Source organism: Heterodontus francisci, chromosome 1 (assembly GCF_036365525.1).
Source record: "Heterodontus francisci isolate sHetFra1 chromosome 1, sHetFra1.hap1, whole genome shotgun sequence".
Lineage (NCBI taxonomy): Eukaryota > Metazoa > Chordata > Chondrichthyes > Heterodontiformes > Heterodontidae > Heterodontus > Heterodontus francisci.
The window spans coordinates 7,330,708-7,345,695 of record NC_090371.1 but is presented as its reverse complement, the minus strand read 5'-3'; the positions used below and the strand labels follow the sequence as shown (position 1 = coordinate 7,345,695).

Sequence of the window (14,988 nt, the reverse complement as noted above, 5' to 3'; positions counted from 1 at the left end):
AAAGGTTGTAATCTCTGGATTACTCCAGGTGTCACGTGCTAGTGAGTATAGGAATAGGAGGATAGAGCCAATGAATGCGTGGCTGAGGAGATGGTGCAGGAGGGAGGGCTTTAGTTTCTGGAACACTGGGTCTGTTTCTGGCAAAGGTGGGACCTGTACAAGTTGTACAGGTTGCACCTGAATCGGAACGGGACCAACATCCTTGCTGGGAAGTTTGCTAGTGCTGTTGGGGCGGGGCGGTGGGGTGGGGGGCGGTGGCGGGGTGGTGGGGGGTTTAAACTAATTTGGCAGGGGGATGGGATACAGAGTGGAGGTACAGTAGGAGGTGATGCACAGTCAAATTTCGAAGAGAAACTGAGTCAGTCTGGAAGACGGAGCAAATATCGACCTGTTAAGGCACAAGTGAAAAATGCAAGGCTAAATTGCATTTACTTTAATGCAAGGAGTCTTACTAGTAAGGCAGATGAATTGAGGGCGTTGATTAGCACATGCGATAATGATATTATTGCTATCACAGAGACATGGCTGAGGGAGGAGCAGGACTGGCAACTCAATATTCCAGGGTATAGAATCTTCAGGCGTGATAGGGGAGGGGATAAAAGAGGTGGCATTGCACTGTTGAACAAGGAATCAATTACTGCAGTAAGGAGGGATGATATCTTAGAAGGTTCCTCAAATGAGGCCATTTGGGTAGGACTTAAGAACTAAAAGATGACAATCACTTGGCTGGGAGTGTACTACAGACCTCCAAACAGTCACGGAGAGATAGAGGAACAGATATGTAGGCAAATCTCAGAGAGGTGTAAAAATAATAGGGTAATGATAGTAGGGGATTTCAACTTCCCCAATATCAACTGGGATAGCCTTCGTGCAAAAGGCTTAAAGGGGGAGGAATTCTTAAAATGCATACAGGAGAGCTTTTTGAGCCAGTACGTAGAAAGTCCTGCAAGAGAATGGGCAGTACTCGACCTAATCCTGGGAATGAAGCTGGACAAGTGGTAGAAGTATCAGTGGGGGAGCATTTCGGGGATAGTGACCATAACTCTGTAAGATTTAAAGTAGTTATGGAAAAGGACAAAGACAGGCCAGAAATAAAGGTACTGAATTGGGGGAAGGCCGATTTCAATTTGATAAAACGATCTGGCCAAAGTGGACTGGGAGCAGCTACTTGTAGGAAAGTCGACATCAGACCAGTGGGAGTCATTCAAAGAGGAAATAGTGAGAGTTCAGAGCCAACATGTACCTGTTAAGGTGAAGGGTAGGACCATCAAGTCCAGGAAAACCCTGGATGTCAAGGGATACAGAGTATTGGATCAGGAAAAAAAAGGAGGCTTATGGCAGATTCAGAGCGCTGAAAACAGCAGAGGCCCTAGAGGAGTATAGAAAGTGTATGAGGGCACTTAAAAAAGTAATTAGGAGAATGAAGAGAGGACATGAAAAAACATTGGCTGGCAAGATAAAGGAAAATCCCAAGGCATTTTATAAGTATATTAAGGGCAAAGGGATAACCAGCGAAAGAGTAGGGCCCATTAGGGACCAATGTGGCAATCTTTGTGTGGAGCCGGAGGACATATGTGAGGTTTTAAATGATTACTTTTCATCTGTGTTCACTATGGAGAAGGACGATGTAGGTGTAGAGATCAGGAAGGCTAATCTAGTAAACCTCCTCTGAACTGCCTCCAACGCATTCACATCCTTCCTTAAATAAGGAGACCAAAACTGCACACAGTACTCGAGATGTGGTCTCACTAATGCCCTGTATAACTGCAGCTTGACATCATTACTTTTATTTTCAATTGCTCTCGTACCTGCATGCTAACCTTTTGTGACTCATGCACTAGAACACCTAGATCCCTCTGCACCTCGGAGTTCAGCAGTCGATCTCCGTTTAAGTAATACTCTGCTTTTTTATTCTTCCTGCCAAAATGAACAACTTCACATTTTCCCACATTATACTCCATCTGCCAAATTTTTTCCCACTCACTCAACCTATCTATATCGGTCTGCAACATCTTTATGTCCTCTTCACAGCATACTTTGTGTCATCTGCAAATTTAGCTACCATGCCATCACACTTCTCATCTAAGTCATTGATGTAAATTGTAATAAGTTCAGGCCCCTGCACAGACCCCTGCGGGACTCCACTCGTCACATCCTGCCAATCAGAAAAGGACCCATTTATACATACTCTCTGTTTTCTGCCAGCCAGCCAATCTTCTATCCATGCTAATATGTTATCCCCTACACCATGAGCTTCTACTTTGCACAATAATCTTTTATGTGGCACCTTGCCAAATGCCTTCTGGAAATCCATGTACAGTACATCAACGGACTCCCCTTTATCCACAGTGCATGTTACTCCTTCAGAAAACTCCAATAAATTGGTTAAACACGATCTCCCTTTCACAAAGCCATGCTGACTATTCCCGATTACCTTGTGTTTTTCTAAGTGCCCAGCGATAGCCTCCTTAATGATCAATTCTAACACCTTCCCCACGACAGACGTCAAGCTAACTGGCCTATAGTTACCTGTTTTCTGCCTCCCCCTCATCTTGAATAGAGGGATTATATTTGCTACTTTCCAGTCTGGTGGAACATTTCCCGAATCCAGCAAATTTTGAAAAATTAACACCAACGCATCTACTACCTCATTAGCCACCTCTTTTAAGACCCTAGGATGAAGCCCATCAGGACCGGGGACTTGTCAGCCTGCAGCTCCATCAGTTTGCTCAGTACCGCTTCCCTGGTGATTGTAATTTCACCAAGTTCCTCTCTTCCTTCCACCTCCTCATTTACAGCTATTACTGGAATGTTTTTTGTATCCTCTATACGGAAGACAGAAGCAAAATATTTGTTAATTTCATCAGCCATTTCCTTATTATCTGCTATTAACTCTGCATTCTCACTCTCTAGAGGGCCAACATTCACTTTACTGACTCTTTTGCTTTTTAAATATCTGTAGAAACTCTTGCTATCCGTTTTAACATTTCTAGCTAGCTTCCTCTTAGACTCTAATTTTTTTCTCCTGATTAACCTTTTAGTTATTCTCTGCCGTTCTTGATATTCTGACCAATCATCTGACCTGCCAATCATCTTCTCACAATTATATGCTTTTTCCTTAAGTTTGATGTTTTTCTTAACTTCCCTTAGAATTTTTCTTTATAGTAGGAATATAATATATTATATAGTAGTAATATTCTGAGTATTCTGAAATATCCCCTTAAATGTCTGCCACTGTTTCTCAATTGATTTATCTCCTAGCCTAATAACCCATTCACTTCAGCTAGCTCAGCTTTCATGCTCAAATAGTTGCCCTTATTTATGTTTAAAATATTGGTCTTAAACTCACTCCTCTCTTTCAAACTGGATATAAAATTCGATCATATTGTGGTCGCTGCTACCTCTGAGGTAATTAATTAACCCTTTCACGTTACACAATACCAAGTCTCATATAACCTGCTCTCTGGTTGGTTCCAGAACATGCTGCTCGAAGAAACTATCTCAAAAGCATTCTATGAACTCCTCATCCAGGCTACTATTGCCAATCTGATTTTTCCAGTTTATATGTAGATTAAAATCACCCATGATTATTGCCATCCCTTTATCACAAACGCCCAATATTTCTTCTTGTATACTTCATCCTACATTATGGTTACTGTTAGGGGGCCTGTAGATCACTCCCACTAGTGACTTCTTTCCCCTACTATTCCTCATCTCCACCCAAATCTACATCCTGATCTCCTGAACCAAGGTCATCTCTAATTATTGCGCCATCCTTGATTAACAGTGCTACCCTTCCACCTTTACCTAGCTTCCTATTCTTCTTGAATGTCATATGCCCCTCAATATTGAGGACCCAATCCTTGTCCCTGATGCCATGTCTCCGTTATGGCTATCAGATCGTATTTATTTACTTCAATGTGCGCTATCAGTTCATCTACTGTGTTTTGAATGCTACTTGCATTCAGATACAGAGCCTTTAGGTTTGTCTTTTTGTTATCTTTGTAACATCTAGTCTTGACTGTTGGTGTGTCCTTAGGTTTTTGTTCTCTGTCCCTTCCTGCCATTCTCTGACCTTCATTTTCCATATTACTATTCTGCTTTCCTGCCTTGACTCTACCCCTTGATTTGCTACATCTACCCAAGCTTGATCCCTCTCCCCACCCCCTTGTTTCGTTTAAAGCTATATATATTAATACATAGGGCCCTGTTCTTTTCAGACAGAAAGAATATGTACAAACATTGTGCCTGTTTCAGCTGAACAAAATAAGTGACAGCCATTCGCTGGTTCATTCCTCAGGGCAATGCCTTGACCAATTAGAGTCAAGCTGCCTGGTTTAAATTTTAAACAAAGCTTGGTGATTAACTGTCAGTCACAGTAAACTGGTGCATTTGCCATGGCAACGCCTCTACCAATCAGAGTTCATAGAACATAGAACATAGAACATTACAGCGCAGTACAGGCCCTTCGGCCCTCGATGTTGCACCGACCTGTGAAACCATCTGACCTACACTATTCCATTTTCATCCATATGTCTATCCAGTGACCACTTAAATGCCCTTAAAGTTGGCGAGTCTACTACTGTTGCAGGCAGGGCGTTCCACGCCCCTACTACTCTCTGTGTAAAGAAACTACCTCTGACATCTGTCCTATATCTATCACCCCTCAACTTAAAGCTATGTCCCCTCGTGTTTGCCATCATCATTCGAGGAAAAAGGCTCTCACTATCCACCCTGTCCAACCCTCTGATTATCTTATATGTCTCTATTAAGTCACCTCTTCTCCTCCTTCTCTCTAACGAAAACAATCTCAAGTCCCTCAGCCTTTCCTCGTAAGACCTTCCCTCCATACCAGGCAACATCCTAGTAAATCTCCTCTGCACCTTTTCCAAAGCTTCGACATCCTTCCTATAATGCGGTGACCAGAACTGCACGCAATACTCCAGGTGCGGCCGCACCAGAGTTCTGTACAGCTGCAGCATGACCTCGTGGCTCCTAAACTCGATCCCCCTACTAATAAAAGCTAACACACCATATGCCTTCTTAACAGCTCTATTAACCTGGGTAGCAACTTTCAGGGATTTATGTACCTGGACACCAAGATCTCTCTGCTCATCTACACTACCAAGAATCTTCCCATTAGCCCAGTATTCTGCAATCCTGTTACTCCTTCCGAAGTGAATCACCTCACACTTTTCCGCATTAAACTCCATTTGCCATCTCTCAGCCCAGCTCTGCAGCCTATCTATGTCCCTCTGTAACCTACAACATCCTTCGGCACTATCAACAACTCCACCGACCTTCGTGTCATCCGCAAATTTACTAACCCACCCTTCTACACCCTCATCCAGGTCATTTATAAAAATGACAAACAGCAGTGGCCCCAAAACAGATCCTTGCGGTACACCACTAGAAACTATACTCCAGGATGAACATTTACCATCAACCACCACCCTCTGTCTTCTTTCAGCTAGCCAATTTCTGATCCAAAGCACTAATTCACCTTCAATCCCATACTTCTGTATTTTCTGCAATAGCCTACCGTGGGGAACTTTATCAAACGCCTTACTGAAATCCATATAGACCACATCCACGGCTTTACCCTCATCCACCTGTTTGGTCACCTTGTCAAAAAACTCAATAAGGTTTGTGAGGCACGACCTACTCTTCACAAAACCATGCTGACTATCTCTAATGAACTTATTCTTTTCAAGATGATTATAAATCCTATCTCTTATAACCTTTTCCAACATTTTACCCACAACCGAAGTAAGGCTCACAGGTCTATAATTACCAGGGCTGTCTCTACTCCCCTTCTTGAACAAGGGGACAACATTTGCTATCCTCCAGTCTTCCGGCACTATTCCTGTCGACAATGACGACATAAAAATCAAGGACAAAGGCTCTGCAATCTCCTCCCTGGCTTCCCAGAGAATCCTAGGATAAATCCCATCTGGCCCAGGGGACTTATCTATTTTCACACTTTCCAAAATTGCTAACACCTCCTCCTTGTGAACCTCAATCCCATCTAGCCTAGTAGTCTGTATCTCAGTCTTCTCCTCGACAACATTTTCTTTCTCCACTGTAAATACTGACGAAAAATATTCATTTAACACTTCCCCTATCTCCTCCGATTCCACACACAACTTCCCACTACTATCCTTGATTGGCCCTAACCTATCTCTAGTCATTCTTTTATTCCTGATATACCTATAGAAAGCCTTAGGGTTTTCTTTGATCCTATCCGCCAATGACTTCTCGTGTCCTCTCCTTGCTCTTCTTATCTCTCCCTTTAGATCCTTCCTGGCTAGCTTGTAACTCTCAAGCGCCCTAACTGAGCCTTCATTTGCCAACCGATCAGCACTCTCTTCCCATGCAGTATAAGTTGTTGTTTTCCCTTACATTTGTTATTCTTGTGGATTGCCCTGATGAGTGCAAGACGAAAAGCTTCGAAGACATCTCTATTTTCAGCATACTCAAGTTCTGTACTACTAAATCCCGAGATTATTACCCTTGAGGTTTTTTCTTTTTAGAACATGACAGCGCAGTACAGGCCCTTCAGCCCTTGATGTTGCGCCGACCTGTGAAACCATCTGACCTACACTATTCTATTTTCATCCATATGTCTATCCAATGACCACTTAAATGCCCTTAACGTTGGCGAGTCTACTACTGTTGCAGGCAGGGCGTTCCACGCCCCTACTACTCTCTGTGTAAAGAAACTACCTCTGACATCTGTCCTATATCTATCACTCTGCTCTTCAATTTGTTGCTTAACTCCTCATACTGTCTGAGCAGAAACCCTTTCCTAGTTCTACCTATGTCGTTGGTACCTACATGGACCACGACAACTGGATCCTCCCCCTCCCACTCCAAGTTCCTATCCAGCCTTAGAGCAGATGTCCCGAACCCTGGCAGGCAACACAGCCTTCTGGACTCTCTTCTCTGGAGGTTAGAAGAATGAGACACAATCTCATTGAAACTTACAAAGCTCTTAAAGGGATAGCCAGGCTAGATGCAGAAAGGATGTTTCCCCTGGCTGTGGGGTCTAGAACCAGGGGACACAATCTCAGAATAAAGGGCAAGCCATTTAGGACTGAGATAAGGAGGAACTTCTTCACTGAGAGGGTGGTGAATCTTTGGAATTGTCTACCCCAATGGGTGGTGGAAGCTCAGTCACTGAGTAGGTTCCAAACAGAGATCGATCGATTTCTAGTTGTTGATGACATCAAGATTATAGGGATAGTGTGGGAATATGACGGCGAGGTAGACGATCCCAGGATCTAGAATGGCAGAGCAGGCTTGAAGGACTGAATGGCCTACCCCTGCTCCTAATGTTCTCCTTAGAGTAGAGAAGGTTGAGAGGAGATTTGATAGAAGTGTTCAAACTCATGAGGGGTCTGGACAGAGTAGATGGTTGAAAACTGTTCCCATTGGAGGAAGGGTTGAGATTCAGAGGGCACAGATTTAAGGTAAACCAAAGGAAAAACTTTTTACGTAGCGAGTGGTTAGGATTTGGAATGTACTGCCATTCTCTGACCTTCATTTTCCATTTTACTATTCTGCTCTCCTGCCTTGACTCTGTGGTGGAGGCAGATTCAATCATGGCTTTCGAAAGGATAATTATCTGAAGAGAAAATATTTGCACGGCTGCAGGGAAACACAGGGAAGTGGGACTAGCTGAGTTGCTCTTGCAGACAGCCAGCACAGACATGATGGACCAAATGGCCTCCTCCTGTGCTGTAACCATTGTATGATTCCAAGTGCCAGCCAATAACCATTCCCAACAAGAGTGTCTTCCCACCTCCGCTTGACTTGTGTGGAATCTGGTAGCATCTTTAAGAGTGTAAGTTCTTCTCATCACTCAGTCCCTGGGACAAGGGCTCAGGTCCAGACTGTGCCTTAGAGGTGGGTTGCAGAGCAAATGTAGGTGATTCAGCGTCCTTAAAAAAATTAGCTCTGTTCATTCCATGGGAGATTGGCAGTTGCTCTTTGATTCTTCTCAAGGGCAACTAGGGATGGGCAATAAGCGATGCTCACATCCTGCGAAAGAATAAAAAAAAATACTTTGTTGATATTGATTTCTTTTTTTACAGAGGTGGCTATTTTCACGCTGGCCTTGTCGGTTTGGCTAATTTTGCCGGCATATGTTCAAAGGTGGAATCTGGAGGAATAGCCTCGGTGAGCACACATTCTTCCTTCTATTTGCCCACTCCTCGTGGGCTGTGGCCAACACACTGCTCTTGGTGAAGTAGAATAACCAGAATCTTAAACTTGCTAATGTCTTCAATGCTAATACTGATCAGTAAGCTTGATGGGAGGATATCAGCTAAACCAGAGTTGTCCAACATACAGCCCATGGGCCAGGATCCGGCCCGCCAGAGGTTTCCATCTGGCCCGCAGGTGTAAACTGTACCCGAGGAAGTTCCATTGTGGGTCCATTACAGGCAGAGTCAGGAGAATTTATAATGGGGAAAAGAGAAATAGCAGAGAAGCTAAATGATTACTTTGTGTTTGTCTTCACTGAGGAAGATACAAGAAATCTCCCAGAATTAGACATCAATGGGGAGGTGGTGGCGTAGTGGTATTGTCACTGGACTAGTAACCTAGAGACCCAGGTATTGCTCTGGGGACATGGGTTTAAATCCCACCACAGCAGAAGGTGGAATTTGAATTTAATTAATAAATCTGGAATTAAAAGCTAGTCTAATGATGGCCATGAAACCATTGTCGATTGCTGTAAAAACCCATCTGGTTTGCTAATGTCCTTTAGGGAAGGAAATCTGCAGTCCTTACCTGGTCTGGCCTACATGTGACTCCAGACCCACAGCAATGTGGTTGACTCTTACATGCCCTCTGAAATGGCCGAGCAAGACACTCAGTTCAAGGGCAATTAGGGATGGGTAATAAATGCTGGCCTGGCCAGCGACGTCCACATCCCATGAATGAATTAAAAAAAAGGACTAAGGAGAATAGGGAATTGAAGGAAATTAGTGTTAGTAAGAAGGTTGTGTTGGAGATATTGATGGGGCTGAAGGTTGATAAGTCACCAGGATCTGATATTCTACATCCCAGAGTGTTGAAAGAGGTAGCTATGGAGATAATGGATGCATTGGTGATCATCTTCCAAAATTCTATAGAATCTGGAATGATTCTTGTAGATTGGAAGGTCGCAAATGTCACCCCACTATTGAAGAAGGGAGGGAGAGAGAAAATGGGGAACTACAGACCTGTTAGCCTTACATAAATCAGTTGTTGGGAAAATGTTTGAATCTATTGTAAAGGATGTGATAACTGGACACTTGAATAATAATGATCTGATTGGGCATAGTCAACATGGATTTATGAATGGGAAATCATGTTTGACAAACCTGTTGGAGTTTTTTTGAAATAAACTTCGATTTTCAGAAGGCTTTTGATAAAGTCCCTCACAGGACGTTGGTTAGCAAAATTAAAGCACATGGGATAGCAGGTAATATACTGGCATGGATTAAAGATTGGTTAAAAGGCAGAAAACAAAGAGTAGGAATAAATGGACCATTCTCGCGTTGACAGGATGTGACTAGTGCAAGGATCAGTGCTTGGGCCCCAACTGTTCACAATATATATCAATGATTTGGATGTAGGGACCAAATGTAATATTTCCAAGTTCGCGGATGACACAAAACTAGGTGAGGATTTGGAAAGATTTAGCGAGAGGGCAAGAACATAGCCGATGGAATATAATGTGGAAAAATGTGAGGTAATCCACTTTGGTAGGAGGAATAAATATACAGAATATTTCTGAAATGGTAAGAGACTAGAAAGTGCAGATGTACAAAGGGACCTGGGTGTCCTTGTCAATAAGTCACTGAAAGCTGACGTGCAGGTGCAGCAAGCAATTAAGAAGGCTAAAGGCCTTTATCACAAGAGGATTTGAGTACAGGAGTAGTGAAGTCTTCCTTCAATTGTATAGAACCTTGGTTAGACCGCACCTGGAATACTGTGTACAATTTTGGTCCCCTTATCTTAGGAAGGATATTATTGCCATAGAGGGAGTGCAGTGAAGGTTCACCAGACTTGTTCCCGGGATGGTGGGACTGCCCTATGAAGAGAGATTGGGGAAACTGGGCCTGTATTCTCTAGAGTTTCGAAGAATGAGACGTGATCTCATTGAAACCTACAAAATACTTAAAGGGGCAGACAGGGTAGATGCAGCTAAGATGTTTCCCCTGGCTGGGGAGTCTAGAACCAGGGGACACAATTTCAAAATAAGGGGGAAGCCACTTCGGACAGAGATGAGGAGAAATTTCTTTACTCAGAGGGTTGTGAATCTTTGGAATTCTCTACCCCAGAGAACTGTGGAAGCTCAGTCATTGAGTATGTTTATAGCAGAGATTGACAGATTTCTAAATAGCAAAGGGATATAAATCTAAAATGGGGATAGTGTGGGGAAAAAAGCATTGAAGTGGATGATCAGCCAAAATCGTATTGAATGGCAGAGCAGGCTCGATGGGCTGAATGGCCTACTCCTGCTCTGATGTTCCTATGAGGTTGTGACCTAGAGCTTGCTGCCTCTGACGGTGATGATTTGTAAAGGAAAATTGGATAGGCAGTTGAGGGAAACAGACTTGTACGGCTATGGGGATAGAGCAGGGGAATGGGGCTGACCGGATTGCTGTACAGAGAGCCCGCATGGATTTGATGGGCCAAATGGACTCCTTCTGTGCGTTAGGACTGTATGATATATGGCACAGAAACAGGCCATTCAATCCAACCAGTCCATGTGGGCCCTTAGGCGCCACTCATGCCCCCTCCTGTCTTACCTCATATAAATTTATCATTGAGACCCTCTATTCACTTCTCCTTCAAATGCTTGTATAGCTTCTCTTCAAATGCATCTTTTCTATTTGCTTCAACCACTCCCTGTGATACCAAGGTCCACAATCTCATCACTCATTGGGTAAAGGAGTTTCTTCTGAATTCTCTTTTGGATTTCTTGGTTATTATTTTATATTGATGGTCTCTGGGTATGCTTTCCCCCCTCAAGTGCAAACATTCTCTCTTAGTTACTCCATTAAAACCTTTCACAATTTTAAAGACCTCTATTAGGTCACAATCCTCAGTTTATTCTAGTCCCACATCTCCACAGGTCACAACATATATTTAAATTTTCCCACTTACCGATACGGTCAAGCATAGACCCTATTTTTCCCAGAATAAAACACACAGCCAGGTTTCTTTAATGAACAACAAAATTATCAGTTTATTATAAAACAAGTCTTAACCAGTAATGAAGTAAAGCATAAACACACAAATTGAAATATTAAAACTCCTTATTTATCTTAGCCCCTCACACACTCACATATACACACATACCAGTTAACTGGGAAAATAAAAGGGATTTTAGCGCTGTTACAAATAAAACAAAAAGAACCCACTTTGGCTGAATACTTGTCCTTGGTTTTGGTTTGGACTCCCAAATGTGTACAGACAGCTGTCACTGGGATCTTCTTAAAACAGTTCTTCCCTGGCAATGTTGAAGATTAGTTTGGGTCGGCTTTCCAAGAAATGCAGCTACAGAGGCTTCAAATACATCTTACAGCAGAAATGTAGCAGTAAGGGTTTCAGTTCCCACACATTTGATATGCAGGGTTTTTTCAAATATGCAGATTTTCTTCAAATACAGGAGGAAATAGGAAACTGACACACTGTATGCAGGATTTCTTTTCAAGAGAGAGAGCTGGATCTTCTTTGGAAGGCAAAAAACAACTGTCTGTTGTAACAGTTCAAGTTGAAACTAAAAACAGTCCAAAGTCAAACCTCCTGACCTCTATAAATCTTGACCTGTCACTTCTTTGTAAACATATCACCAAGTCAAAAACAACCCCTGCTGGGTGATTATCCACAGCCAGGTTCCTTCCAGTAAGATCTTGCTTAAAAGCCAAATCCAGGGACCTTCTGGTGACTTCTTTAAATAAAAAATGTAAAGTTCAGCATCTCTTCAAGTTTCGAGATGAATCAATGTCCATAATTCAACTATAAGTCCTGAAAACATATTTTACAAAAAATGAAAGTACTCTCATAACATATGTTACTAGCTGGTTTACTCTCATTCTATTTTTTCCTTTTTATGAACATTTTTGGTGGCCCTTTGCTGGTTTCTAAAACACTCCCAATCCCCAGACTTGCTACTCTTTTTTGTAGCATTGTAAGCCTTTTAAAAAAATCAAATACTATCCTTAACTTCCTGAGTAAGTCACGGATGGGTCTTTCTGGCTCAGCTTTTGTTTTTCAAAGGATGTTGAGACAGAGTGATAACAGAGAAGGAAAGAAAAGGAAGCAAATCCTGCACTTTGGATCCCCCTGCATCGTGGGACATCCTGCCTCATGTACCCAAGATTTGTGGTTCAAGAATGGGCCTGTTCAGTCACATGAAGACCCATGGCAGAAACTCACGACCCTGATAAGACATTATCCTTGAATCGAGGGATAGCCAACGACAGTCCTAATTCCATGCGAGCCTTCATTTTTTTATTGATCTGCATGTAAAATATTTTACATTTTGTTGTATATTCTTGATAATTAATTTTATTGTTCCTCTTTGCCTTCCTAGTTGTTTTTATGGCTTCTCTCCTAACCTCTTCATATTCTCTGTTATCATGCATGTTTCTAATATCTATATACTTAATGTATGCCTTTTCCCTCACCCTCAATTGTTCCCTTATGTCATATTCATCCATGGAGTCTCATGAGTGTTTAGTTTGTTCTTTCCTTTTGGTGTTGAACACCATTTGAAATGTTTTCTATTGTTGTTCTACATCAATGTTTGCCAATACTGTTGCACATTTCATTTTCCCAAAGTTCTGTTGGCAGCCCCTCAAAATCAACTTTCCTCCAATCTATGAACTTGGTTTTTGTCATACTCATCTCCTTCTCTATTATCATCTTGAAGTGTAGTGTATTATGGTTACTATTGCCTAGATGTTCTCCTACTTTTACTTCCCTTGTCTGCTCTGGCCCATTCCCCATTATTAGATCTAATAGTCAATCTTCTCCATTGGGCTTTTTATATTTTGGGTTACATTGTAGGAACTCCATTCCCTTATCCCCAACCTACCTCTTCTGTCCAATAAACATCAGGGCAGTTGAAATTCCCCATGATTATTATTCTATATTTTTTATTCAATTCCCTAATTTGCATATTTCTTCCTCCTATTTTGTTGAATATATTTAAGGCTGAGATAGACAGATTTGTCGTCTCTGAGGATATGGCTAGTGGGCGGGAGAGTGAAGTTGAAGCCTAAGATCAGCCACGATCATATTGAATGGCTCAATGGGTTCCATGGTTTACTCCTGCTCTTGGTGTTCTTGCAATCTAGTGTTCCCCCTCCCTGTTTCGCTGATAGTTGCATCCCTTTTATCTACTGCCATTATGTTATCCCTAATAAATACAGCTGTCCACACGAGAATACATAGCTGTGACTGAATGTGAGGGAGAGGCTGAGTGTGAGCGAGAGATTGAACCTGTGAGTGAGATGGAAGACCTGATTGTAAGTCTGCCCATTGTGGGACAGAATGGACAGTTGGATAAGATAGCAGTCAGTCGTTTCCCACAGCATTCGCTATGTGTTCGTGCTCACTGCCATTTTATCTTTCCAGTTCATGGCAGCTCCAAGTATCATTTGATGTGGGCAGGCATGAGCCATTAGTATTGAAATGTCATGGTCCAGTTATGTCATTTGAAGTGCTCCTCCTTTTTTAATTATAATAGTCTTCTAAAGTTTTAAATTTAAAGGGTTTAGTCATGGCAGGAGAGCTTAAAACCGTGGTTTGCTCCTCTTGCTGCATGTGGGAATCCGGGAACATTTCCAGTCCCCGGGACCAGCATGTGTGCAGGAAGTGTGTCCAGCTGCAGCTCCTGGAAGCTCGGGTTTCAGAGCTGGAACGGCGGCTGGAAACACTGTGGAGCATCCGCGAGTCTGAGAGCATTGTGGATAGCACGTATAGAGAGGTGGTCACACCGCAGCTGAAGGGACTTGAGGAAGGAAGGGAATGGGTGACCACCAGGCAGTCCAAGAGAAACAAGCAGGTAGTTCAGGAGTCCCCTGGGGTCCCGCTTGCAAATCGGTATTCCATTTTGGAGGCTGATGAGGCTGGTTCCTCCAGGGAGTGCGGACAGAGCCAAGCTTCTGGTACCACAAGCAGCCTGTCTGCACAGGAAGGGGGAGAGAGAGGAAGAGCAATAGTAATAGGGGATTCTATAGTCAGGGGAACAGATAGGCGCTACTGTGGCCGTCAATGTATCTCCAGGATGGTGTGTTGCCTCCCTGGTGCCAGGGTCCGTGATGACACTGAACGGCTGCAGGGCATCCTGAATGGGGAAGGTGATAAGGCAGAGGTCATGGTACATGTTGGTACCAGTGACATAGGTAGAAAGAGCGATGAGGTCTTGCATCAAGAATTCAGGGACTTAGGCAGTAGACTAAAAAGCAGGACCTTTCGGGTTGTAATCTCTGGATTACTCCCAGTGCCACGTGCTAGCGAGTATAGAAATAGGAGAATAGCACAGATGAATGCGTGGCTTAAGAGTTGGTGCAGGAGGGAGGGTTTTAGATTCCTGGACCACTGGGACCGTTTCTGGGGAAGGTGGTATCTGTACAAGCGGGACGGTCTACATCTGAACCAGAGGGGGACTAACATCCTTGCTGGCGGGTTTGCTAGTGCTGTTGGGAAGTTTAAACTAATTTGGCAGGGGGAGGGGATGTAGACTCCGAGCAGAATAGGGGCACAGCTAAACACAGGAAAGCGAACAAGTCAGAGGGAATATAGCGGAAGTAAGTTTCAAGGGAGTAAGACCAGGATGGATGGCCTCTACTTTAATGCCAGGAGTATTGCAGGTAAAACGGATGAGTTAAGGGCAAGGATTGACTCTGGAGAAACCTATCCCCTGTGATGAACAAAGAGCCAGATTATGGGGGAGTTTTAAATCGAGCTAAAATGTTGTGA

General features: G+C 43.1%; 1 protein-coding gene across 1 annotated transcript in view; it reads left to right on the top strand.

Moving 5' to 3' along the window:
- The window catches only part of LOC137377649 (disintegrin and metalloproteinase domain-containing protein 12-like), a 330,681-nt gene that overhangs the window by 173,583 nt on the left and 142,110 nt on the right, over positions 1 to 14,988 (top strand). Inside the window, exon 10 of the mRNA XM_068047535.1 lies at positions 8,097 to 8,181. Within this exon, the coding sequence (XP_067903636.1) occupies positions 8,097 to 8,181 (85 nt within the window). The remainder of the gene's footprint in view (positions 1 to 8,096; positions 8,182 to 14,988) is intronic.